Source organism: Geotrypetes seraphini, chromosome 1, assembly GCF_902459505.1.
Source record: "Geotrypetes seraphini chromosome 1, aGeoSer1.1, whole genome shotgun sequence".
Taxonomy (NCBI): Eukaryota; Metazoa; Chordata; class Amphibia; order Gymnophiona; family Dermophiidae; genus Geotrypetes; species Geotrypetes seraphini.
The window spans coordinates 490,979,309-491,006,297 of NC_047084.1; the positions used below are offsets into that span (position 1 = coordinate 490,979,309).

Here is a 26,989-nt window from a genome sequence, read left to right on the forward strand (position 1 = left end):
ATAACTGAGGGGAAATATGATACAGGTTTATAAAATCCTGAACTGGATAGAACAGGCAAACACAAATTGATTATTTTACTCAATATGATCCGTGTTTCAGAAAACTATGGCTTTCTCAGAAGTCCTCTAAAATACAAAAGGCACAAATGCTTTTTTTAAAAAAAATCTGAATATGAAAAAGCAGGGAAAAAATAAGAATTTATCAATATACTGTAGATAAGAACAAAACTATGCAAGAAGAGAAAAGGAACATAGCAAGGTATATCTTCTCAAACACTGTATGTTGTACTGTGCACTTCAGTGTGTTATGTGGAGGGGCATTTTCGATGACGTCTAAATCCCAAGTTAAATGTTGCCCGAAAGACATCTAAAATCCAACAGTGATAATCAAAAACTACCTATAGCATAAGGCTTGTTTCAAAAATCGCCGAGATAAACATCTAGGAAATCAGCATCTACAGATGGTGTCACTGTTCACCCATAAACATTGCCACACTTTCAAAAATACCCCATGGAAAACATTACTGCTACTATTAATTACAGCCAAACCTCGGTTTGTGTGTAACGCGTTTTGCAAGTGTTTTGCAAGATGAGCAAAACACTCCTGCAAACATTGACTTGCAAACCGAGCATTGACTCGATATGCGAGCCCCCACCCCCCACCTCGGGAACTGGCTTTGCACCCCCCCCTCCATGGCCCACCCCCAAACCTTTACCTTGAGTGGACACCGGCACACAGCAACCCACAGGACGTATGTGTGCCAGTGCTGAAAGAGCCTGCCGCAACATACTGAATGTGAATATATGCCACTACACATGGAGAAATGTTTCTTTGTGGGAATTAGGAGTTACAGGGAGTAGGAAAGGTAGTGGAGGTAGAGGAGAGATAGAGAATGAGGAGAGAAAAAGAGGAGAAGGAGGGAGGAAGGTACAGAGAAAGAGAGAGGAACAAGAGATTGGAGCATGTCCATCAGGAGGAAGTCAATGGAAGAGAGCAGAGCGAGCCTGATCTTAGCAACCAATTGTGCAAATGCTCCACAAAAAGGCCATCATGCCACCCTTCACCCCAGCTCACAACCCACCTGGGCCATGTTGGCCATTCCCCACTAGCCCATTGCCTTCTGTCCCAGGCCATGTGAGGAGCATTGCACTGCATGTCCCAACAAATAATTATGTATATAAAACCAAGAAGGCCCATCACTTGACCACATTTCCCAACAACTGGTGTCATTCGGGTGCTTTGGGGTACACTGTGACCTCAAGTCACTGCAGCGCTGCATGCACCAGGGGGATTCCAACCTCATGCAGCTCATGAGTCTGTGCCTCAGGGCTAAAAGTAAGTACCCCCACCACCACCATCACTAAGCCCCTGCAACCTCCCTGTCTTACATCGTGTCCTCAGTGCACAGCTACCCCCAGAACCACAAACAATGAGTTGACATGGTGCAGCTCAAGGGAGGGGGTGACATTTGCCCACTAGCAGATAGCAATCCAAAAGGCCACGGCATACCACACGCTCATATCTACCACCTTGCAGCAGCTAGGGGGGGGGGAGAACAAAAACAATCCTCACAAATACCAGCAGTGGGTCTCAAACTTGCATTACTGCACCTCAGCCCTGACAAACGAGCGATGAAGGACAGCACAGTGGCTACAGAGGGGGCATCACAGCATCCCTGGCCCCTTGAACAGATAAATGCTCACACCCCCTAACCCACACTTATTGGATACTACTACTATTAATTATTTCTATAGTGCTACCAAACACACACAGCGCTGAACAGAGTCACAAAGAATAAGAAAACAGTCCCTGCTCTAAAGAGCTTGCAACCTAAACAGCCAAGGCAGACAAACAGGATGACATGGATACAGTTAAGGGGAACAGTTAATCAGCTGGCTGGGTTGGAGGGCAGAGGGGAGTACAGGACAATCAATCCTTTGTGACATCACTGATGAGGTTGGCTCTTAGGCATTGGTGGAATGAGGCATTATGACATCACAATCTCAGCTCTGCTTCTCAAAGACTGAAACTCTTCAGACTACTACTGTTATTAATTATTTCTATAGCGCTACCAGATACACAACACTGTGCAGAGTCACAAAGAAGAAAACAGTCCCTGCTCGAAAGAGCTTACAATCTAAACAGCCAAGACAGACAAACAGGATGTCATGGATACAGTTAAGGGGAACAGTTAATCAGCTGGCTGGGTTGGAGGGCAGAGGAGTAGGGTTAAGGATTGAAAGCTATATCAAAAAGGTGGGTTTTCAGTCTGCTTTTAAACAAGGGAAGGGGCTTGACGGACAAACTTGGGTAATTTATTCCAGGCATAGGGGGCTGCTAGATGAAAGGAACGAAGTCTGGAATTGGCAGTGGAGGAGAAGGGTAAAGTTAAGAACAGCTTATCTTAGGAATGGAGTTCGCTGGGAGGTGTATAAGGAAAGAGAAGCGAGGAGAGATATTGAGGGTCAGCAGAATGAACATACTTGTAGGTCAGCAATAGGATCTTGAACTGTATGCGATGGCAGATAGGGAGCCAGTGATGTGATTTAAGGAGAGGGGTGACATGAGCATAGCGAGGTTGGAAGAAGATGAGTCATGCAGCAGAGTTTTGCACAGATTGCAAGGGGTAGAGGCAACACTGCGGGATACCAGTTAGGAGTAGACTGCAGTAATCTAAGCGTGAGGTTACAAGAGCTTGGACAAGGGTCTGGGTAGTATGCTCAGAGAGGAAAGGGCAAATTTGGGTGATATTGAAGAGATAGAAGTGACAGGTCTTAGCAACTTTTTGGATATGTGTAGAAAATGAGAGGTCAGAATCGAAGGCCACTCCAAAGTTGTGAGCAGAGGAGACTGGAACAATGACAATATTATTTACTGAGATGAAGAAAGGAGGAGAAGGAGCAGAGGGTTTAGGAGGAAAGAGAGCAGCTCAGTCTTGGACATATTTAGTTTCAGATGACATCCAGGTAGCAATGTCAGTCAAAAAAGCAGAGACTTTTTCTTGGACTTTAGGTGAAATTTCAGGTGCAGAGGTAGATCTGGGAGTCATCAGCATATAGGTGATACTGGAAGTCATGGGAGGAGATCAGGGCACCGAGGGAAGAGGTGTAGAGAGAGAAGAGAAGAGGTCCTAAGACAGAACCCTGGAGTACACCAACCACTATCAGGGTAGCAGCAGAAGAGAACCCAACAACACATACACTAAAGGTGCATTGGGAAAGGTAGGAGGCAAACCAGGAGAGGACAGATTCACGGAATCTAAACGAGGACAGTTTATCACGAAGTAAGCTGTGATTTACAGTATCCAAAGGCAGCAGACAGGTCAAGAAGGATAAGGATAGAGTAAAGGCCCTTAAATCTGGCCATGAACAAGTCACTGCAGACTTTAGTAAGGGCAGTCTTTGTGGAGTGTTGGGGCGAAAACCAGATTGTAGAGGATCAAGAATCTGTCGAGTTGAAAGGAAGTCCAGGCAGCGGCAGAGAATAGCACGCTCGAGTATCTTGGATAGGAATATAAGAAGGGAGACAGGGTGATAGTTGGATGGGCAGGAAGGGTCCAGCAAAGGTTTTTTTGAGAAGCGGCTTAAGCACCGCATGTTTGAAGGCAGCAGGGACAGTTGCAGTGGAAAAAGATAGATTGAGAATATGGCATATGGGAGGGATAACAGTATGTGAGATGGGGTCGAGTAGAGGGGTGGGAATACGGTCTGAGGGGCATGTAGTAGGCTTGGCTGAAGACAGTTGTGCAGTTTCTTCCTCTGTGGTTACAGAGAAGGCAGAAAAGTCAGCAGTAGTTGACAGAGGGACAAGAGGGCAGGACCGGACAAGAGAAGCTTCCTGAGCTGTTTGGGTGAAGGATGAAGGGGAGGTGCGAGAGTGATGTTCAGGAGAGTGGATGATGGTAGGGGAGAAGGATGTGACTTTGTAGTGAATTCAAGGTGGTTTTATCATTCAATATCTTGCGGACCTTGTCATGGAAGTAATCAGCCATAATCTGGGGGGATAGAGAAGGAGGGGTCGGAAGTGGTGGCGCTTTGAGGAGGGAGTTAAGCGTGGCAAAGAGATGATGAGGGTTGGAAGAAAGAGAGTTAGTTAGTTGGATAGACCACTGTCAGCTTCACAAGTCTGAATGCTGCTGTGAGAGAAATGCCTAAGTGGCACAAACCCCGGGCCTATTACATGTCCTCAGCACAGGGCCTCCCCTAACCCGCCCACCCCTCTCTCCCTCTCTATTTCCCTTCATACCCTGGGAACCTCTACCTATGTCTACATATCCCCTGCCCCCTATCATACACAACTGCCCCCCCCTCTGCTCCCCAACAGCTATCATGACTCCCCAAACCTAACAATCTCACCCTCAAATCCCAACCATGCCACTCTCTCCAGTCCACACATATATCCCCATCCCTGTTTTCTTACCCTCAGCTGCACCACAGTGCAACCTTACCCAAGTATCATGTTGTGATCTGAATTGTAAACCTATCACATACACAGGCCAACTTGAGGAGCAGTCTGCTGTGCCCCAGTCCTCCTAGGAGCAGTCTGCTGAATGCCAGTCACCCCAGGAGCAGCCCACTACATTCGAGTGTGCCCAGGAGAAGCCCGCCGCACCCCAAAGGAGGGACAGAGACAGGCATGAGCCCAGGAGAAGAACTGGAAGTGAACTCTGGAGCCTGCAATGTGCCACTTCAATGGCAAAATGTGAACAATGAGCATGAGGGGAAACCCCTGGAGTGGCACGCCTGCCCTGGAAGGTGTTAAAGCGGGGGGGGGGGGGGGAAGGAGGAAGAAGAGCATCAGGGTCCCTCAATGGCCCACGCACCAACTGCTGTAGCACCCCCAACTGCTGGCCCCAGCCACTCTGAACTCCCTCCTGCATAGAGAGTTGCACAGAGGCGGATCGTGGTGCAAATGGTGGGCCTGCTACAGAGGCGGCTTGAGCAATGCTGGCTCTGCACTGAGGGCTGTGGGCACTGGGACCGTGGAGTGGCCATTCAATGACAGCCCAAAGGTCCATCCAGCCCAATCTCCTTTTCCCAAAAGTAGGCAAGTCAGGTTACAGGTACCTGCCAAGATCCAAATATGTATAACAGATCATATAATAATGCTTATCCCAGGTTTAACCAGTGGTTTCCCCACACCCATCTTAAACATGGATGGCTTATGGACATATCTTGTGGAACATTATCCAACTCTGTCTTTTAATGGCTTCTACGCTAACTGCTGTTACCACATTTCCTGGCAATGTATAGCAGAGTTGATGTACGTACATACTGACATGCTGTTACAACGGGGGTTTAGGATAAATATATTTGTATCAGTGTCTTCTATGATTGAGTGCCCTTGCCCATTATTGTATGCAGGAATACCAAACACAGTCAATATAAATCATGTTATTGAACACAGAAGTGGTATTTATAGGTTTACAAGTTTACAAATTTATTTAAAATTTGATAGATCTCCTAAACATAGTTTCACCTAACTAATTTATTTTTCTCAAGTACTTTAGCAAGAATGTGAGCCTTTGGGACAGTCAGGGAATTCTAAGTACTCTCTCTTCATCTTAATTAATCTTACTTATTGCATTTCTTCTGTTTCTACTGTAAACCGCTTAGAACTTCATGGTACAGCAGTATATAAGAAATAAAATTATTATTATTATTATTTAGAATGAACAAATGACATAATGAATTACTTGAACAAGAGGATAGGAGGGGAGAATTACAATAGTGGACAGAAAATAAACAATTAGGGCAAAAACAGCAGGTAAGGTAAAAAAGAAGGAGATCGCAGGGAAAAGAGATCTCAGTAAGTTTTTTAAAAATGAATATGATAGCACTAAAGAAAATTTATTTTATTTTCTATACCGTTCTCTCAGGAGAGCTCAGAACAGTTTACATGAATTTATTCAGATACTCAAGCATTTTTCCCTGTCTGTCCCAGTGGGCTCACAATCTATCTAGTTTACCTGGGGCAATGGGGGGATTAAGTGACTTGACCAAGGTCACAAGGTATAGCATGGGTTTGAACCCACAACCCCAGGGTGCTGAGGCTGTAGCTTTAACCACTGCACCACACTCTCCCCTTATAAGGACGGTTTAATATCATAAGCATCTTTAAATAAGAATGCCTTTAATTTTGCTTTGAATGAGTCATAGAAGTTTCTTCTCTTACAATAATTGGAGCGGAATTCCATAACGTTGGAGCAGTTCCAAGAAGATAGATGTACACATTGTATTAATGTAATTCAAAGGTGGTATGGATAGTAAGTGCTGTGAGGTAGATCTGAGTTATCTTAAAAGAGTATACGGGATGAGACGTTTGTTTAGAAATTCTGTACTGTTGGTGTCACGAGCTTTAAAGATCAGCAGGTTCTGTATTAGTCTTCTTTTTCAACACACTGAGCTAAATAGGGTCATCCAGTTAACTACATTTGGCTCTTTGTGTTGAGGCAGGTGAATGTAGATGGTCATGAGGGCAATTTGAACCAGAGTCTTACTCAGTAGGAATGATTATGGATATTCTTGTTGGAACGAGTTGTCCTTTATGGGTTGAGCAGGCCTGTGGAGTGAAGTGTTTTGGGTCAATTTTGAGAACAGCAAAAAAGAGGCACTGGAGATGTCTCAACCAACAAATGGATACAAGTCTTTTGTTTGAAAATAAGCCACTAAAATGTTTGTTCTTATACATTTTAGTGGCTTATTTTCAAATAAAAGACTTGTATCCATGTGTTGGTTGCGACATCTCCAGTGCATCTTTCTGCTGTTCTCTTCATAGTAGTCCGAGACTTTGTCTCTTCTTTTTTGGGTCAGTTTTACTCATATGACAAGCAAATGATAATCCTGTCCCAGGTATTTTGGAGATTACCTTAGTCTCTTAGATTCCCTGCCAGTGCTTGCCTCAACGCTCATATTACTCCAAAGAAAGCCATCTCTTGATACACTTGGACATACATTTTAATCAGGCTGGTGTTTTCCTTTCAGGATAATGTCTCCAAATGGGCTAAAATTACACATCAACTAGTACTGTAATCCTTCTCTTCAATGCTGGAAATATCATTACAATGTTCTCCCCAGCAATTATTCATACACTGGAGAAAAAGGATTTGTCAGCACGTTAAGTCTCTTTGCATTTAGAGTTCAACTAAACCACCACTGGTCCTGCAAAAACTCCATTTATCGTATCTACATTGTAAAGAATCCAGATATAGTTCAACGTTATAAAATGAACTGTTACTCCTCTACCAGAGTACGCTGGAGATCATCTCTCTTAGAATCACTGCTAATGCTCACCTCAACAGTTCCCAGCTGGCTAAATAGCACATAGCCGGCTATCCAGCAATATTCAATGGGCGATAGATAGATTGCGAATAGTACAAAATGCAGCACTCAGGCTGATTTTTAGGTTGAAGAAATATGATCACGTAACACCCTCCTTTCGAGAACTGCATTGGCTGCCAATGGAGGTGCGGGTGAAGTTTAAGTTTGGTTGCTTCTGTTTTAAGGCTTTGTTTGGTTTAGCTCCCAAATATATAATTGAGCTTTTCTCTTTTGCAACCAACAAGACATAAGAGAAACTCACATCTGAATTTTGTTTTTCCGCCTGTTAGAGGATGTAAACTTAAAAAAATCATCAAAATATTTTTTCATATCAAGCAGCATTATGGGGTAAGGATTTAGAACAATTGCTTTTGCTTACTGACACTTAAGGAGAATTTAGGAGACATCTAAAAACATCTCTGTTTTCAAAGTATTTAGGCAGCTAATTCGTAAAAATTTTATTATGCGCTATTTTGATAATTTTAGTGTCTCTAATTATTGGCTTTTAACTTTTTTAGTTCAATTCAACTTCTTTTATTGTTTTTTTTTTACTACTGTAAACCGCATAGAACTTTACGGCTTTGCGGTATATAAACTGATTATTATTATTAAGGGATCCTTTTACTATGGCGCACTAACCATTTAGGGCTCCTTTTACGAAGGTGCGCTAGGGTTTTTAGCGCTCGCACAAAATTACCTCATGCTATAGTGCGCGGTAGTCGAAAATCTACCACCTCCTAAAAAGGAGGCGGTAGTGGCTAGCGCGCTCAGGAATTTAATGCGCACTATTGCACACGTTAAGACCCTAGCACACCTTTGTAAAAAGAGCTCTTAGTGTGCGCTAACCGATTTAGCGTGCACTAAATGCTAAGGTGCCCATTATATTCTATGGGCGCCTTAGCATTTAGCGCGTGCTAATCTTTAGTGCACATTAAATTGATTAGTGCACGCTAAATCGGTTAGCGCGGCTTAGTGAAAGGATCCCTAAATGCCTAAAATTGCCTAGGTATATACCTCTAAGGAATAGAAATTGAAATACCATGGTTAAGGAAAAAAAACAAACTTTTTTGCAAGATCAGTAGCAATGGAATACCAACAGATTCTGGAGTCGACATTTTGCATATCGTTTGATCTTTAAACCTTCCAGAAATTTGCTACAACCGTATAAATATACATATACTAGTTAGTCATGAATGCCACCCTGCAACTCACTTTTTGGGGTTTTTTTTTAAATATTTGCTGCAGGATTGCAAATTGCAGCCAATGTATGTTGAAGGTCTTTAGAAAAAAGAAGCACGTTTTTATCTATGTGTCATTTCAAAGTTGCCCTTTTTCTGTTGACAGGATTCTTTTCCTTGTGCTGTAAGGTTTTAATTGTATGTCTCTTCTAGAAGTTTCTACTGTACTTCTAGTTTAAATAAGAAATTATGTCCAAACATAGACATGACCTTTACACAACACCTATCTTTTGTGGAATCTCTATATGCACCTAGTCAGTTATTTATTCGGTAAATGTGTGTATGGTGTTTTTTTTTTTTGTAGACAAGAGAAGCCTTGTGGCAGCAGTGTGCCATCCAGATCACTCACGCCATTCAGTATGTGGTAGAGTTTGCAAAGAGGATAACTGGCTTTATGGACCTGTGTCAAAATGATCAAATTCTGCTTCTTAAATCAGGTGAGAGAGCAGGGAATAGCAAAGCAAGGCAAACAGCAATTTTCAAGAGTCCACCTAGCTGGAAAGCATCGTGTACCCTTTCAACCCACATATTTTAAGGTTAAGTTTCAGAGAATCTACTAAAGTACTTTCCCTTTGAAAACTAGTTATGGTAAAGTACAAAGATAGTAACATAGTACATGACGGCATAGAGCAACCTGCATAATCCATCCAGTCTGTCCAACAGTCAGTCTCACACTCATCTAGTAATTATTCATGTTACTTGTTAAGTTCCTCTATAACAGTGGTCTCAAACTCGTGGCCCGGGGGCCACATGCGGCCCACCAGGTACTATTTTGAGGCCCTCGGTATGTTTATCATAAACACAAAAGTAAAATAAAACAGTTTCTTGATCATATTTCTCTTTAGCTATAAATCACAATATAGTACTCCCCCGAAATTTGCGGGGGTTCCGTTCTAGGAAACCACAAATGCGTTTTTTTGCCTGTCAAGAGGCAGGAGAGGGCAGCTGGAGCGCCAGCAGGTGAAGACAATCACTCATGATCTGCTCTGACCGCCTCTTCCTGTAGTAAAGTCGGACTGTACCAATCAGGAGCTGCTTTGATACGCAGCTCCTGATTGGTGTAGCCCGACTTTACTACAGAAAGAGGCAGTTGGAGCAGACCGCGAATGAGCGAGTCTGCGATTCGCAAACTGCGAATTCACGGAGGAACACTGTATTATTATTAAGACTTAGCCAAAATAAAAGATTTATAAACTATAAAGAGTTTTACCTCATGTAAAATTGTCATTTTTTTAAATAAGATATTAATTATTTTTTTGAGGCCTTCCAAGTGCCTACAAATCCAAAATGTGGCCCTGCACAGGGTTTGAGTTTGAGACCACTGCTCTATAAGATGTTTCCTCTCCCCCCAATAAGCAAGACCTGATCATACATATTACTGCATAGTAGATGAGAGAGGTGTCTTTGTAGTTAAATGTAGGACCTAAGAGAATTGGTATTAATTGTCAAGTGAGGGTATAAAAGCTTCTAAAAACAGAGGATAGTGCACTTTGTTATGCAGAAATCCTTTGAATATCAGGCCTTCAATCTCCATGCTTGCTCTGTATGATTTCTCTGAAGACATACAACTGTAATAATAGCTCATATATTGTAAATGCCTGTCCATTATCATCTAAAATAAGACCTCCAATTCATTTTAGAATGGCTTTTAGATGATAATGAATAATTATGCTCAGAGTTATTCTAACCATTAGGCAGAAGTAGGCAGTGACTTAGGGCAATACCTTCTGGGGGGGAGGGGAGGGGGCTCCTGATTGGTGTAGTCTGACTTTACTACAGGAAGAGGAGGTCGGAGCAGACCATGAGTGTAGGCAAAGAGCCCCAGCAGTCAAAGCAAAACAGTAGATCCTGATAACTACATAGGTTATACTTGTACCAGCAGGGAGGGTGAAAAGTTTTCAAATTGTCTGTTTACACAGATTATTGTGGGACCCTGGTGTAGTGGGCCTGAACATTAACTGGAGAGAGATGCAAGGCTAAAAGTTATCCTAGAGCACCTAATTCCCTTGCACCGGACCTGCTCCTATTACTGGGCTCAGCTAAACTTGAGCCACTAGCCAAAAGGTGCCTTGAGGTGTATGCTTGAGGCATTGTTCCTTAAATCACCCAGTCTCTCTGATGTCAATCAGAATTCACAAGCAACTTCTTTTAGAAATCTGCAAAATGAATGCATAATAAGCAAGTGAAATATGTTCTCTTCTCAGCTTGTAATTATTTGCATAGCTCTAACCTAGCCCCTCAGCAGCTATTTATATTTTGCTCTTTCCTGTTCTTTCCCTTCTTCCTGTCAAGCATGCCTTTTTACATTCAGACACAGTGATTCCCTGTCTGACAGACAACGCAATGAATCAATGCCTTCAGCTGGTCATAGGGCACTATGACCTGTAAAAATAAAACAAAAGTATTGTAACATGTAAATATAGATAGAGTAACACAGGAGAGTCAAATCCACAAACACAACTCTCAGACGCAAAGAAGTGGAAAAGTCCAACAGAGACTGGTGAACTCAAGATATTCCTTTTATTTCTTCAATTGCAACATACATCGACTCGACATGTACATGTTTCAGCCCGTGGTCTGCCTCAGGAGTCTCACAGATCTGTATAAGGGTCAAAAAATGGCATCCAATGACCAATTTGACATCACATAAATCGCGCTCCAAAAAAAAGCCACCTCTTGCCGTATGCAGATTGAGTTCACCAGTCTCTGTTGGACTTTTCCACTTCTTTGTGTCTGAACGTGTAAATATAAACATAAGTGCGTAGCAGCCAGACTTATTTTCTCAGCAAACAAAATATTTATTTATTTAGGTTCAAACAACTTTTATTGATGCAAACAACTACAAAGACAATGCCAGAGCACCCCAAGGGTGCACAGTACACACACTGATGCATCATATACAATAAAATAACAAGCTTTTACACAGAAAATGTAACGACAACCAAACTCCCCACCCCCTATCCTACTCTACATAGGGCAAGTGAGATTAATGAGGCAGAAATGCACTCCGAGGCCATGGACTATTATGAGCCCCGAAGATGCCACACCACCCCCACCCCCACCTCTGCCCACTAATCTATTCATAACTAAGTACCAAAACCTTTCAATACCCTCCCCTCCCCAATCCCCCCTCCCCTTCCCCCCAATGGTACTCTCCACCCCGCCCCACCAGTACTCACCAGTACTCTCCCAGCCCAACTAACTGAGCGCCAGATTAGGACACCCATCTTAAGACCGCACTGCGGCCCTTTGGATGCAAGGCTTGCAGATATGTCTCCCAGATATTCAAGAACAACATATTTTGCTTCCTAGCTTCTCGCGCTTCCCAGATGGCCAACTGACGCAACTAGTTCTGCCAATGCTAAAACGCCGGAGGCTCAGGAACCATCCAGCAATGAAGAATACATTTCCTGGCCAGTAAGCTCATCTTCCTACACAGAGCCCGACGCCCCCTAGGCAAATGACCAAAAGCCTCTGGCAAATCCTAGACAAAGTGTGCTGTGGTACTGCTCAAAGCTCTCCCAATTAACCCTGACATATAAGAGATTATACGCCTCCAGAAGCGCTGGATAATGGGGCAGACCAAAAGGCATGTCCCAAACTATGTCCTCCCTTCCCACATTTATGACACAGTGGTATAGGGAGACCCCCACTGTAATACAACTGTGTACGAGTGTAATAAGCTCGTAAGGCCGCCCTATAATACGTTTCCCGCAACCAAGCACACCGGGTCACCCCAGGCATCACCCTTAAGGTACGGGCTACATCCCAATGACCCAAATTAATCTGCAATTCCCCCTCCCATTTACCCCAGATGATCTGGTAGTCCTTGGCTGGTTGTAACTCTTGCAAACTAGCATGAATGCTAGACACCAAGAGGGACACCCCTTCCTCCCGAACAAACAACTCCCGCAGCCTGGCCCCCAAATGCAACTGTGCTCTGTCGAGGGATCCCACATAGTGCTCCACTTGATGACATGCGAACTGCGCTCCCCAGGTCTCCCCAACCTTAGCTAGTAAATCTGCACGGGTCAATAGCTCCCCATCATCCCCCAAAATATATTTTAAACTTGTGACTCCTCTCGCTCCCCAAGACTGGTACTCCCTGGATTCCCTACCCGGAGGAAAGGCCGGATTACCCCGTAAGGGCAAGAGATCAGTGAATATTTATTTATGTAAAAGATTTCTCAACCGCCTATTCCTAGGCGGCTTTACAAATAGCAACATACATAAAATAAAAACATACATACATAGCAACATACATAACAAACATAGCAACATACATAACAAAATAGCAACATACATAACAAAATTATACAAACAACAGACATTTCAAATCATTCAATAAGAACAATTAATTCACAACACTCAATTATATAGCAATCCAAAAACTGGAATAAACCAGAATCATCATTCATTGGAATATTTCTATAAAAAGTGTAGGCTTAAGCATTTTCTTAAACTTCTGAATGTCAATGACACCTCTATACCTCGAACTACAATGGCTCCCCTTCCATGCAACGGGTATTTTAAAAATATGTACAATGATCTTTTTAAACTTCCATGGCAAAACACCAGACTACATGTTGAATTTAATAGAAATACCACCCAATGACAAATACAACCTGATCAGCAACCATATAAGAATAAGATGCTATGTTAATCAGGTTTTCTATTCTGCCTTTACTTATTCAGTTCAAGGTTGGATTACATTTCAAGAGATTGGGTCAGTTTCCCAGGAAGTTACAGAGGACAGTTTGACATGGCCATTCAATAGAGTTGCTAGTACAGGTAGATCAGTATAACTATCAATACAGTTAGGTCATAGTTTCAAGATCAAGTGGTCAACATTAGCTCATCCCATATCCTAGAAGAATCAAATACAAACTATTCACTCTACAACCTGCACATACCTGGCAGCAAAATGGTGAAATCCTTCAACACCAAAACTTTTGTAACTGCCTAAAAACATATCTGTTTGGAAAATATCTTACTACCCTCCCCCCCCCAAAAAAAAAAAAAGTCTACGACCAACAGATGATCAAGCTCTCTATATACCAGTCACCCCACAAACCAGGAAAGTGACACTCATATCAGAACCCGTAATGTCAAGATTACAACACTAGATATGGCCAATCTTCTCTCCAAACCACATACTATAATCATATGCTTATATGAACACAAACCAGTATATGTATCATGAACTCTAATGAAATAATGTAAATCCTGGACATGGTCAGGATCTTCTAAAGTGTAAATCGCATTGAAATCTTTTGGGGGACATATTAGTGATACATAAATACTAATGCAATTTAATTTGTTAGAGCTGCAGAGGTTTTACCTTGGCAGATTTTTGAATTTCAGTGTTGCTTAGTGAAAGCAGTTTGGTTTTAGCAGGAAAGTTTCTAAATTACATACACTTCTGTTATAAGTGCCATAACGGAAGAGTTTAGCAATTTATTTATTACATGGTTACTTATTGCCCAACAGGTTGCTTAGAAGTAGTTTTGGTGAGAATGTGCCGTGCCTTCAACCCTCTGAACAACACCGTCTTGTTTGAAGGGAAGTATGGCGGAATGCAGATGTTCAAAACATTAGGTATGTTCTTTATTATGGATTTGGTTGAGTTCTATACTGACCAGTAAGTCCATTAAGTCCAAACTTCTGATTGTTTGACTACAGATTCAGGGGTTACATTCCATATTTGCTTCCTTCTTCCATTTGAAATTCGGGGAAGCAGAATATCTGAGGATGACAATTTTCTAAACTTTTTATGCAGTTAAGCAGGCCTTTATCCATTTGAAAATGGCCACCAAAAATTGCTCTTTACTCCTGCTTCCTCCCCCCCCCTTTCTGTGGGCAAAACATCAGCCAGAGGGTGAGTACTAGTAAACCTTTTTCCATCTGGGGGGGAGGGTAAGAGGGTAAGAGAGATGCTGGACCACAGGAATGGGGAGGAAAGATGCCAGACCTTCAGGAGAAGAAAGGAAAGGGAAGGGGCAGATAGAGATGCCAGACCACGGGAGGGGTAAGGGAAGGACAGAGATGTCAAACCACTGGATGAGGAAAGAAGAGAGAGATGTCAGACCAGGGAAAGGTAGGAGGAGGGAGGGATTCCAAGGGCTGGGGGCGGAACAGGGCAGGGCCACATGTCCTCTTTTTTTTAAGAGGAAATATGATAACCCTACATTGGTGCACTCTGCTTAAAATCACAAATAATATTCTAAACAATTGCATTTAGTTATGTGTCAGGAGAGCCTATCTTGCTAAAGTTTTTTTGCAATAATCAGGTTGCTTCAAGTGGTTGAGGGAGTGGGTGGTAGTAGATGAAAGTGCATCAGCATCCTGAGAAAAGAGAAGGAACTGAAATAGGGAAAACCAGTGAGAAGGTTTTGGGGAGGTTTTGGAGGGCTCACCATGCAATATAAGGGTTTTGTTTAATGTGAACTTCACTGCAGTGCCACCTAAGGTGCCCCACTGCTTTTCTGAGAAGTCTGTGTATCCAATCTACTAAAAATGTTGGCCCCTCCTACATCCCAATGACTTGTTTTGTGCATTTTTCTTGTTGACATGCTTTTTTCTAAAAACAGTTCAAAAAACAGACACACTGAGGACAAACACTCTGAAAAATGTCCATGTTTGAAAAAACAAGATAGACGTTTTGCTGTTTCGAACATGGTGATGTTCACTACTGGATTTTTGCATATCTTCCGCAAGATGGGCAAACTCGGATTTGGATGTCATATCGAAAATGCCCCGGCCCTGTCCCTTTTCTCTCCAGCATCCATCCCCTGACTCACCTCAGCAGCTGCCCTTTGTCTTTTACCTCTCCCTATCCCCCTGCCTCTTCCCCTCTTCTTCAGCATCCACAAGATCAACATCAGGAAGTGCTGGTCCCCCAACAAGAGTTCTGAGCATGCCCACAGTGAAAGCACCCAGGAGGAGGAATAAAAGCGGAAGTAACGGCTTCTGTCACTCCACCCCAATTTCACTCTCGCATTTGCTCCCAAGACCTGGGAAATCCCTACAAGCCATGTTTGATCCAGTATTCTATCCATCTGTTTTGCTCTTGCTTGATTAGCAGAGCCTCAATTCTGGCTCTGTAGGCGACTCATGGCAAAGCCAGTCATGTCCTATAGATCACTAGCAGGTTGGGTTTTCAGGATATTCCAAATGAATATGCAAAGAGAGAAGTGGAAGCAGTTTGCATGCAAATATCTCCACACATTGGGGGGGAATTCTATAAATATATTACTTCTTTCCCTGCCATGCCGGTATTTTCTGCATTATATTGTAAATGCTTTCTGTCTTTATTTGTTTTTAAGTCCATTATTCTAATTTGTATTTTAATCTGTATCTCATGTATTAGCTCATCTTGTTGTGATCCGCCTAGAACTTTTTCGGTATGGCGGTATATAAGAATAAAATTATATTATTATTAAGTGGCGTTCACAATTCGGTGCCAGTAAAAATCAGCGCTAAGCTTGACTCTATAAGGAGGTGTGCCCTTTATAGAACAGTGCATAGCGCTGATTCCCATGCCTAACTTTGAGCACCAACGTACGTGTGTTGAAATCCGGTATAAATGCTGGTACCCAAGTCAGGAGCGCTTACACATTATTCTATAACTATGCACATAAGTTTTCTGAACACCCAACATGCCCATGCCCCTCCCATGGCAATGCCCCCCTTTTGGGATACGCACTATGGGAGTTAAATGCCCTGCCTTTTAGAATATGATGCACCTGCAAATTTTAATGAGTGCCAATTAACATTAATTTTTTTTGGGGGGGGGATATATGTAAGTATTGATGGTTAAGAGTCATTAACCAATTAATTTATGTGTAAATCTCAGCAGTGCACCCAGATTTGGATGCTATATAGAGAATACAGGGCATTATGTATTAGGGGTATCCTGAAAGCTTGACATGGTTGTGGTGTATGAGGATCTTCGGTTACTATCCACTGTCTAAGACAGTGGTTCCCAACCCTGTCCTGGAGGACCACCAGGCCAATCGGGTTTTCAGGCTAGCCCTAATGAATATGCATGAGAGAGATTTGCATATAATGGAAGTGACAGGCATGCAAATCTGCTCCATGCATATTCATTAGGGCTATCCTGAAAACCCGATTGGCCTAGTGGTCCTACAGGACAGGGTTGGGAACCACTGGTCTAATACACAGTTGGCTCTGGGTCATGATGGCACTGTAATCTAATCTAATCCAATCTTATTTTACAATTTATTTTTAGTTAGGAGAGGAGCAAAAACAGACAGCATGCTATATATTTTCTTATCTGATCGACAGGTTCAGATGATCTGGTGAATGAAGCATTTGACTTTGCAAAGGGTTTATGTTCTCTTCATCTGACTGAAGAAGAAATTGCTCTGTTTTCAGCTGCTGTTTTAATATCACCAGGTAATTTTATTTACTCAGAGCACTTCAGTTAGTTATGTTCATTTTTTTCACTGTCTTTGTTTCTTTGAAAAGTCTACTTCCGTCCAGCTGAGTGCAAATCCCGCTGCGCCAGTCCCAGAACACCTGTTATAGAATACCATTCAGTGCTGTTTTTGGGGTTTTTTTGCATTGAATTTTGAACACCATTTATAGAATTTCCCTCATAATTTATAGAATATGTAAGTTACATGCGTTGCTTACCATACTTACGATGTTTGGCATAAATGGGAATGGGGTCTTGTATACCACCTCTTTGGCATTTCAAAGCGGACTTTCAAAGCTGAGGGCACCAGAGGATTAAGGTCCAAATTCTGTAACCAGCACCTAGGCACATATCTAAATTGAATAACAAGCTCAATTAGGCTTTTTAATCAGCACTGATTGAAACATAGGCACCTATCAAGAAAGCGCGATTCTATAACAAGGCGCCTCTAAAAATTTAGGCAGCTTTAAAAAAAATAGGCGCTATGCATGTTAGGCGTGGGCGTGGCTACATGTTAGGTGCCTTGTTGCAGAATCATTGCTTTTAAGCGTGCTTATGCGCTCAGCTAGACGTGTAATTTTTAGTGGTGCCTAGAGCTGGCCTATTTATTGGGCGCCTCCAACATAGGTGCCGCTCAGCGTGATTCACTAAACAGCACCCAATTTTACTTGAATCGCACTGAACAGTGCCTAATTAGGCGCCTAACTTTTGGGCGCATCTTATAGAATTTGCCCTTAAGTAACTTGCCCAGGGTTACAAGGAGCAGCACTAGGATTTGATCTCAAAACCTTTGGGTACAGAGGCAGCAGTTCTACCTAAATGTAGGCATTCTAATTTAGAATTTATTTATTTTTAAAATTTCCATACCGTTTTTATCCAAAACGGTTCACAAGGAGTTACATACATAAAAAGTTAAGAATCCATACAAAATAAGAAGATAAACAGACATATTCAGTCTATCATAAAATCAATTGCCCAGAAAAATGCATCAATACCATCAAAACAGACTTATTCAGTCTAACATAAAGCCAGTTGCTCAGAAAAATGCTTCAGCGAATAATTGAGTCTTCATCATTTTCCTAAAGGAATTCCTCACTCCACATTGTCTAATCTGGCCAACAAGGCCATTCCATAACTTGACTCCTGCACACGTAAAAGTCATGGCATTCAGATCTACATTTTTAGGGTTGGCCTTTGTTTTCAACAATGCCGCACCTATAGAACATAAGAATCTTTGTGGTCAATAATGAGACACCGTGTTCTTAAAAATTTCAAAGAACAAAAGCAAAAACATAAGAATAAAATCATAAAACAGTTTGTATTCAAAAGGACAGATAAGGCATCGTACCATATAGAAATTGATGACATAACATGACTGCTTTGTACTGAATTCGAAACACAACTAGCAGCCATTATAGAATTGATGCTCCAGGGTGGGCAGGATTAGCCAAGGTACTACTACTAATCTCTTGTATAGCGCTGAAAGGCTTACAATCTAACTTGGACAGACAGACAGACATGACATAGAGGGTAAGGGAAGCAGAACCCAAGGTGAGAGGAGCTAGGAGTCGAAAGCACTCTCAAAGAGGTGGGCTTTTAAACAGGCCTTGAAAACTGCCAGAGACGGAGCCCGCCGTAGGGATTCGGGCATCTTGTTCCAAATATAGGGTGCAACAAGGCAGAAGGGACGGAGTCTAAAGTTGGCAGTTGAAGAGAAGGGTACAGATAGGAAGGACTTAAGAACATAAGAAGGTGCCTCCGCTGGGACAGAACAGAGGTCCATCCTGCCCAGCGGTCCGCTCACGCGGTGGCCCATCAGGCCTATCGCCTGAACAGTGGTCCCAGACTAATTTTGTAACTTACCTCTAATCCTCTAATCCTATCCTTATAACCTACCTTTACTCCTATCTGTAGAAGGGAAAGTGGGTGACAGTTAAAAAGAATGTGGATGGAAAGGAAAATAATTTTCAAAACTCTTCTTGTCCGTTAAGTACGGAGAAGTTTGTAAAAGAATGTCAGTAGTTTTAAGTGAAATCGATAGTATATCTGAAATGAAAACCTTATTCAGCAGACCCACAATTAGGAAGAGCTATGGTTGTCAAATCCCAGTGATGTTTTTTTTAGAATATTCACAATGAATATGCATGAGAGAGATTTGCATGCACTGTTTCCATTATATATAGATCATTCATTGCGGGCATCATGTAAACTTGACTGCTGGGTATCCTTCAGGACAAGTTTGGGAACCACTGATGTAAATGGCATTTGTCCAATTTCTATCCTTTCATAGTGCATGCATATATTGGGCGAGGTGTGTTTTCTTAGAGTGCGTTTCCTCTGGTTTTTTCTTTCCATCTCAATCAAAATCAATGCTAAGATTCTACCATCATAAGCCTTCATTTTCAGCTCCCTATGATCTTATTTTCTAACATAGTAAAGACCAGCATGGTCCATCCAGATTGCCCAGTAAGACTATACCTGCTGTTCTGTGCAGGCCAAATCCCTCTATGCCTTTCTTGATAGACATCCCTCCCCACATTTACTATCAGGTCTGTTAATTGCAGCAAGCATCATTTGGGTTGGGGATAGGATTTAATAAACCATCTTTCTGTAGTTGTAATCTAAGTGGTTTACCTATTATAAACAGGGACTTTATTTTGTACCTGGGGCAATGGAGTGTGAAGTGCCTTGCCCGGGGTCACAAGGTGCTGCAGTGGGAATTGCACCCAGTTCCAATGGGTCTCAGGACACTGAACTAACTATTAGACCATGCTTCTGGAAACGTATGTCAGTGGTTTGGTTTGATTTATTTATTTATATCCTGCCCTTACCTAGGGCGGGTTACAAACTTACATTCAAAAATACAAAATTACATACAAAAATACATACCATGTCAACAATAAATACACCCACAAAACAAAGCTAAAGATATAAACAATAAAATACATTGTCGACCAGCACCTTACTGTCATCATTTCCTCTTCATAGATAACACAGGTCTCATACCCTGAATTTCATCTGGCAAAAAAGTGGCATTGCTTTCAGAGCACATACAGTCCCAGCTGACCTTGAGATCATGCATTAAGCTCAATCTGGGATTTAAACCTGAGACCCTATGAAGGCAGTGCACACCAGTTCCACTGAGCCATCAGACCTTCTCTAACCTACACTACTACTGCTTAATTTGAAAGAACTGCCATGTGTATAGCACTGTACGGTCACATTTAAGAGAGCGCTCCTGCTCAATCAAGTGTATAATCTTGTCAAGACAAACATATGGCAAACAAGATATTGGGTAGTTTTGAATGCTCTGTTGCAGTCTCTTTGAATTTTGATATGTTAATCCCATTAAATATATCAAAAGCCTACTCACATTCTCACTTTGGTTCTTGTCAGAACAGTCCATTGTATGTAGATCTTTTTTTTCACAATTTTGCTAACTTTAACCCATGTTTCTATTGGATCAGATCGGCCATGGCTGATGGAACCGAGGAAGGTCCAAAAACTCCAGGAAAAGATTTATTTTGCACTTCAACATGTGATTCAGAAGAACCACCTCGATGATGAAACTTTGGCAAAAGTAAGTCACAAAGACACAGAAACAACGTATTAAAGATCGTAAGCAAATCTTCAGAAATTTGTTATCCTGAAGAACTTGAAATCTAGGAAAAATGAGATATCAACAGAATAGAGTAAATGAATATGATCATGAGATCCCCACTGTTTAGGGCTTTGGAGAAGGAAGTTAGAAATATACTAAATAAGGTAATGAGATAAAATAAAGAGAATGGAGAAGTGAAAATTTGAACTTATAAATAGATGTTCAAGTGAGAAAAGTGGGCATTCATGTGAGATTTCAGAGCTACTAAGGGCTTGAAAAAAACCCCAGAAAGAACCAAACATTTTGGCCATATTCGAGAGAACCAAAGCGGATGGTGCTGTTGAATATTATCTGTAACCTTCCAAGCATTGTCCAGTTGGTGCCAGGGCAGTCTGTGAGCGGAGTTTGGGCAGAGCCAGCATGTAACTGATTAGTGGCAATATTCGGTCCACTAACCAGCTATGTAAACACCTAACGTTAGGACAGTATAAAGCAGGGATCTCAAAGTCCCTCCTTGAGGGCCGCAATCCAGTCTGGTTTTCAAGATTTCCCCAATGAATATGCATTGAAAGCAATGCATGCACCTAGATCTCATGCATATTTATTGGGGAAATCCTGAAATCCCGACTGGATTGCGGCCCTCAAGGAGGGACTTTGAGGCCCCTGGTTATAAAGGCTGTCCTAACTTAATCTGAAAAGCTAGCTGTGCACCATATTGGCTGATGCCTGGATATGTCCAGTTCATCTCACAGCTATATAGGGCTTAAAAGCCACTGACTGCCATGGGCTTATTGATCCCTTATTTTCTATTTAAAAAAAGAAATGTCTGGGAAGTTATGCATTTGCCATGGCAATGCATAATTCCCTTTAAAAAATTAGATCAAAAGATTCCACATTGCATTCTGTTTCTTGTAGGACTTTTATCCTGTTCAGTTTTATGCCATTCTTAACATACTGTATAACACTACTCCTATTATTTGAATATAATTTAGACCCTGGTATTAGCATCCTCTTGTGTTAAAAAAAATCAATAATAATCCCTCACTTATCTTAACTGAGGTAACAAAAAAAGTGCCTGGCATGAGTGGGAGTCTGGAAGGGAGAAGGCAGGGGGGGGAATCGAACTCATAGTTCTGTCTCTCCCTCTGTCTCTCCCCCCCCCTTAAGCACCCCCCTCTCCTCTCTCCTACCTTCCCCCTAAATTCCAGTACAATTTTATCTTAGTCTATCCTCTGACAAACTGTACCTAATCTCAATTAACTGTACTTAAACTACACAACTACCTAATCTCACATAACTGTACTTAAACTAACTACTTATATTTGAACTCTACTCTTAAATTGCTGTATTGCCTGTACTTAAACTCACATCACAGTCTTGTAAGTCCAATCATCCAAACCTGTTGCACTTCTTATATGTCTAATTACCCTCAATTGTGTATGTTCACTTGTAGACCGTTCTGAACTACTGGGAGGACGGGATAAAAATCTAAATAAATAAATAGTTGCCTAAAACTGACCTGCCTTTTAGTTTTTAGAACCCTTAGCTTAAAACATAAAATCATATTGCAATGAGCAGACACAATGATTTTTATCTATGCTCTGTTCTACCTTTAAAACGTACACAGAATGTATCAATTTAATCTACAATTTCTCTTCTCCCCAAGTTGTAAAATACACAATTTCCCAGCAAGCCAGTACTCGCATGCAGAGGCAGTGTCACCCACCCCTTCAGACACACTCTATTATTTGCCAAATCAATGGCCTTACTCGAGGGCAATATTTATTTGTCCTTCCGACTATCAAGTCATGTCTTTATAAGAGATTTTTCGATAAATTGCTCGGTTTTCAGGCAGGTAAAATGAATATATGGTTAAGTACTATTATTTTTCAGGCACACTCATATAGGTATTTTAGGAAACTACTAAAAACCAATTTATTTGACAAATTTGTAAACTGATCTTTTAGAATTTTGATAGGTAAATGTACATTGATTTTAGAGTATGCACATTTTATTGGATTTTAATGCATTTTAGCAAATTGTATTTTATTCATTGATTGTATAATTTTCAATGTATGTGAACCGTCTAGAACTATGTGGTAGGGCGGTATATTAAAAAAAATATATTATTTATTATTACTATAGTGAGCATATGAATTCCAGGTAATCCACCTAATTATTTTTTCAACAATGACATTGTAAATAATTCTTGTCTTTTTCCCCCCCCCCTTCTCCCATACAGTTAATAGCCAAGTTACCAAATATAACAGCACTTTGTAACCTTCATGGGGAGAAACTGCAGGTGTTTAGGCAATCTCATCCAGAGATAGTGAACACACTGTTTCCTCCGTTGTACAAGGAACTCTTTAATCCAGACTCTACCACTAGCTGCAAGTAAAACACCAGCTAGAAATAGCAGAAAGCTCTGGAATGCTTCACTACTGGGACCACAGAAATGTGTTCACTAAGATTTTTCTGCAAGCATCACTACTGAAACACTAGGAATGTCCTGCACTTACTAGAATAATTTTCACCGCTACAGTGTGAAGAATGTAGATGTGCACCTCTTTCGCTCTCCATCCACAAATGTACAAAGAAAGGACAGCGGGTGGACTTTTTTTTTTTTTAACTTTATTGTTATTTTATTGAGAGATGTTTCTGGAAACCAATGTTCATAGAATTTTATTGTAGATATAAATGAAGAAAGAGCAGTACTTTCCAGTATTACTCTTCATTTATCATTCTAATATAATTTAAGAGATCCCAACCTATTATACATACCTATTTCTATGTGTTAGATGCTCAGTGCATGTGAAATTTTGAAGTTCTTTCTGTGTGTGTATGTGTATACAGTATATCTATATACATGTACACACTGATGTATGTGTTCAGTGTTTTTAAGGATCATATATTTACTTACAGATTCTTGACAGGCGTACTTGTTGGTATTTCTTCCCTTCACCCCTTTCAAGTAATACATTCACTCTGCCATTCGTTGGGCGATCGAGCTCCTGTTAACGGTAACCAGAGTTGTTATCCCTTTCCAATTTTAAATGTTTGAGGTGTGAATGTATGCAGTACACAATATAAGCTGTACAACAGATAGTAGAGAAAAGTCTTGCTTGTGTAGGTCAGCACGAAGAACAATACTGACAGACTTCTTGATGCTACGAGTATATTGAATTTTTAATACCATCAGACCTAACACCTCATATACCACCCCACCACCCCTTTTTATGAAGCTGCGTTAGGCTTATTTATCACCGTCTGCATAGAATTCCTATGAGCGTCGGATCTAATACTGCCGTGGCCAGCGATCTAAAAGCCTAACGTGGCTTCATAAAGGGGGAGGGGGATATTTTGGTCCCTTCTGAAAATAAACTAAGGGAGTCAAATAATTTTCTCATCCTAGTTACATCTGCTGTATAGAAAGAGTGAAAGAAAGGCGTCAACATTTCCAGCTAAAGAAGTGAAGTGTGCTGGCCAGTGCTAGGGGAAGGATTTTCTACATATTAATGCAATCTTTGCTGAGATCTCTGTATGGCAATTAAAGCCAAGTGAAATCTAATAACAGTAAAAGGTATTTTTCTAGGACTTTTCTTACCAAGCTTCCACTTGGTGTTATAGCAATATAATGAATTATTCCTACTGGTAGTCATAAGGGCCGCTCATTTGGTTATAGAAAAGATATTAGCCAAGAAAATGGTAGACACTGATATAGCAATTCCTACACACAATTCCCTGAAAGCCCTCACAGTCTTATTGTTCTGTGTTGTGGCCAGATTTGTAATGAACAAAAGGCCGTATGGGAAGAAAAAAATAAATATGTGGTGTTTTGATAGGTTTAAGTGGCCTCACTAGCAGTGCAGTTTACTTCTCTGCCTTCAGGTTTATTCGTTTCCATTAAAAATGTTTGTACAGCCAAGTTAGTTTAGAGCAGGGGTCTCAAAGTCCCTCCTTGAGGGCCATAATCCAGTCAGGTTTTCAAGATTTCCCTAATGAATATGCATGAGATCTATGTGCATGCACTGCTTTCAATGCATATTCATTGGGGAAATCTTGAAAACCCAACTGGATTGCGGCCCTCGAGGAGGGACTTTGAGATCCCTGGTTTAGAGCATCTTTACCTTGAAATGGGGCACAGGTGCTTGATATGCCCCGCCCCTAACCCCCACAATAACTGAGTTTTGAATGAGATAATTTTGTAGTGACTTGAGAATTCCAGTCCTGCAAGACAGATTATTTTTCTATACTACTACCACTGTACTCAGCTTTGAATTTTTCTACTAAACCAAAATTACATTCAGTATCTGAGCAGACAGATGTAGACTGCTTGTTAAGGCAGGGACATAATCCTGTTGGTATAAATGTCACTCCTCCTCGCTGTTTGTATAAAGAATTAATTCCAAGAGTCATATTTCCTTCTAATGGAGAGATTATTTCACTGATTGCTCGGAAAACAGGGCAATAGAAAAGCATTTAATTAAACAAACTACTCTTTTTTGTCTCTTTAATCTGTCCATCTATCTCCTTTCCATCACTTTTAACGATTCATGACTAATTTCCTCATGCTTCTTTTTCCCTTTTCTAACTGATGACGTCAAGACATATACATTACGCATCTTGTCTGTTTATATGTACAAATGGATATTGAGAACAGATTTTAAAGGCATTCAGCCACATAACTAAGCAATTATCCTTCTAGATTGCCCTGGTCAAAAATTATTTCCCCTCAATGTGGTTAAAAATACCTGTGGGTTTTCACAGTGTGTAGGCTGATAACTGGATTTAAAAGAGGCATCCTATGAGACTGAAAGCTACTGAGAAAGGGCAATGTAAGAGTGGAGAATGATGAGGAAAAGGCAGACATACTAAACAATTACTTCTGTTCAATGTTCATGGAAAAAAATCCTGGAGAAGGATCTCTCTTGGCTGACAAAGACTTATATGGGAGTGGAATAGATATCGTACTGTTCACGGAAGAAAGTGTTTCTGAACAACTGGAAAAACTGAAAATGGACAAAGCCATGGAGCCAAATGAAATACATCCAAGGATATTGAAGGAGCTGAAAGATAGGTTCTGGAGGGCCCATTTAGGAATTGGTTCCACGGAATTGGAGAAGAGTGAATGTGATCTGTCTTCACATAAGTGGTGATCACTGTACCAGCATATTATTTCAATAAATAATCAATATGAAACATAAAATTGAATAAATTATTCTTAGTGAAAAGTTCTCAGTGCCCTTTGCCTCCTGCATAGTTGGCACCTCTAGGAGAATAAGTATGGGACCATCATGCCACCTTTCCATCCCACCAGATATATAATCTTATGCTGGTTATTTCTTTTTTTTTTTTTAAGTTCAATAATTTTTATTAAGTATTTTAAAGGATACAAGAATCATTTAAAGTACATAGAAACAAAATAAAGCTTTCTGTATATAAAATATATAAATCTATGTTTAACTGTATAGGAGCAAAGGCTCCAATTATTAAAAATGTATGTAAGGGATATATAAGATAAAGATGAGAGAGAGCAGTAAAGAAAAAGGAAAGAAAAATGAAAGAGAGAAGAGAGGAGAAGAAAAGGATAACAGGAGTGTCTAAGAAGATGAGCGTACATAGGAATCTAAGAATGACCATGGAGATTTGTTGTATTTCAAGTTCATGCAGGTTCGGTATGTAACTCTCTTCTCATATGCATAGGATTCAAATCTATGATACATACTCAGAGAGTTCCACCAAAAGGTATAATCTAATAGCGAGGGTGATTTCCAATTTTTTAGAATGTGCATGAGAGCAGTCACCAACATGGTATCAATGAGTTTAGGTGGACAATTTGATTGTGTGAAACATGGGTGTTATATTATATATCTATTGCTGGTTATTTCTATTATAGCTTGAAACACTACTAGGATACTTTATGCAGATTTGAAAAATCAAAAACACTTAGCTGTGTGTCTTGATGAAACCAGTAGTGCTAGAAAATGTAGCTTCTAAGCGGTCCAGCAAGATATTTTTTATATATTTTCTTCTGCAGGAGGCAAAGGGCACTGAGCACTTTTCACTAAGAATAATTTATTCAATTTTATGTTTCATATTGATTACTTATTGAAATAATATGCTGGTACTGTGCTCAACAGTTATCGAAAAGTGTATTAGAGACTGTTTTATATACTCCTATTATTATTTAGGTCCACATAACTGGTGACAGAGAAGAACTGGGAAGCTACAGGCCAATAAGTCTTACTTAGAGGGTAGGGAAAATTCTAGAGGTGCTGCTGAAGGAAGGGTTAGTCCAGTTCCTAGAATCCAATGGCTTACAAGATCCCAATGGCTTACAAGATCCAATGGCTTACAAGATCCCAGGCAACATGATTTTACCAAAGGAAA

The 26,989-nt window shown here is 40.9% G+C and overlaps 1 protein-coding gene across 4 annotated transcripts in view; it reads left to right on the forward strand.

Annotated features, from left to right (window-relative positions):
- Nucleotides 1–24,513, forward strand: part of RORB (RAR related orphan receptor B) — a 257,317-nt gene extending 232,804 nt beyond the window's left edge. For all 4 annotated transcript variants that reach the window (XM_033956277.1, XM_033956186.1, XM_033956456.1 and 1 more), the window contains 5 exons: nt 8,863–8,995; nt 14,049–14,156; nt 16,866–16,976; nt 20,466–20,578; nt 22,842–24,513. In XM_033956277.1, coding sequence (XP_033812168.1) covers nt 8,863–8,995; nt 14,049–14,156; nt 16,866–16,976; nt 20,466–20,578; nt 22,842–22,997 — 621 coding nt within the window. In that variant the 3' untranslated portion in view covers nt 22,998–24,513. The remainder of the gene's footprint in view (nt 1–8,862; nt 8,996–14,048; nt 14,157–16,865; nt 16,977–20,465; nt 20,579–22,841) is intronic.
- The last annotated feature ends 2,476 nt before the right edge of the window (nt 24,514–26,989 follow it).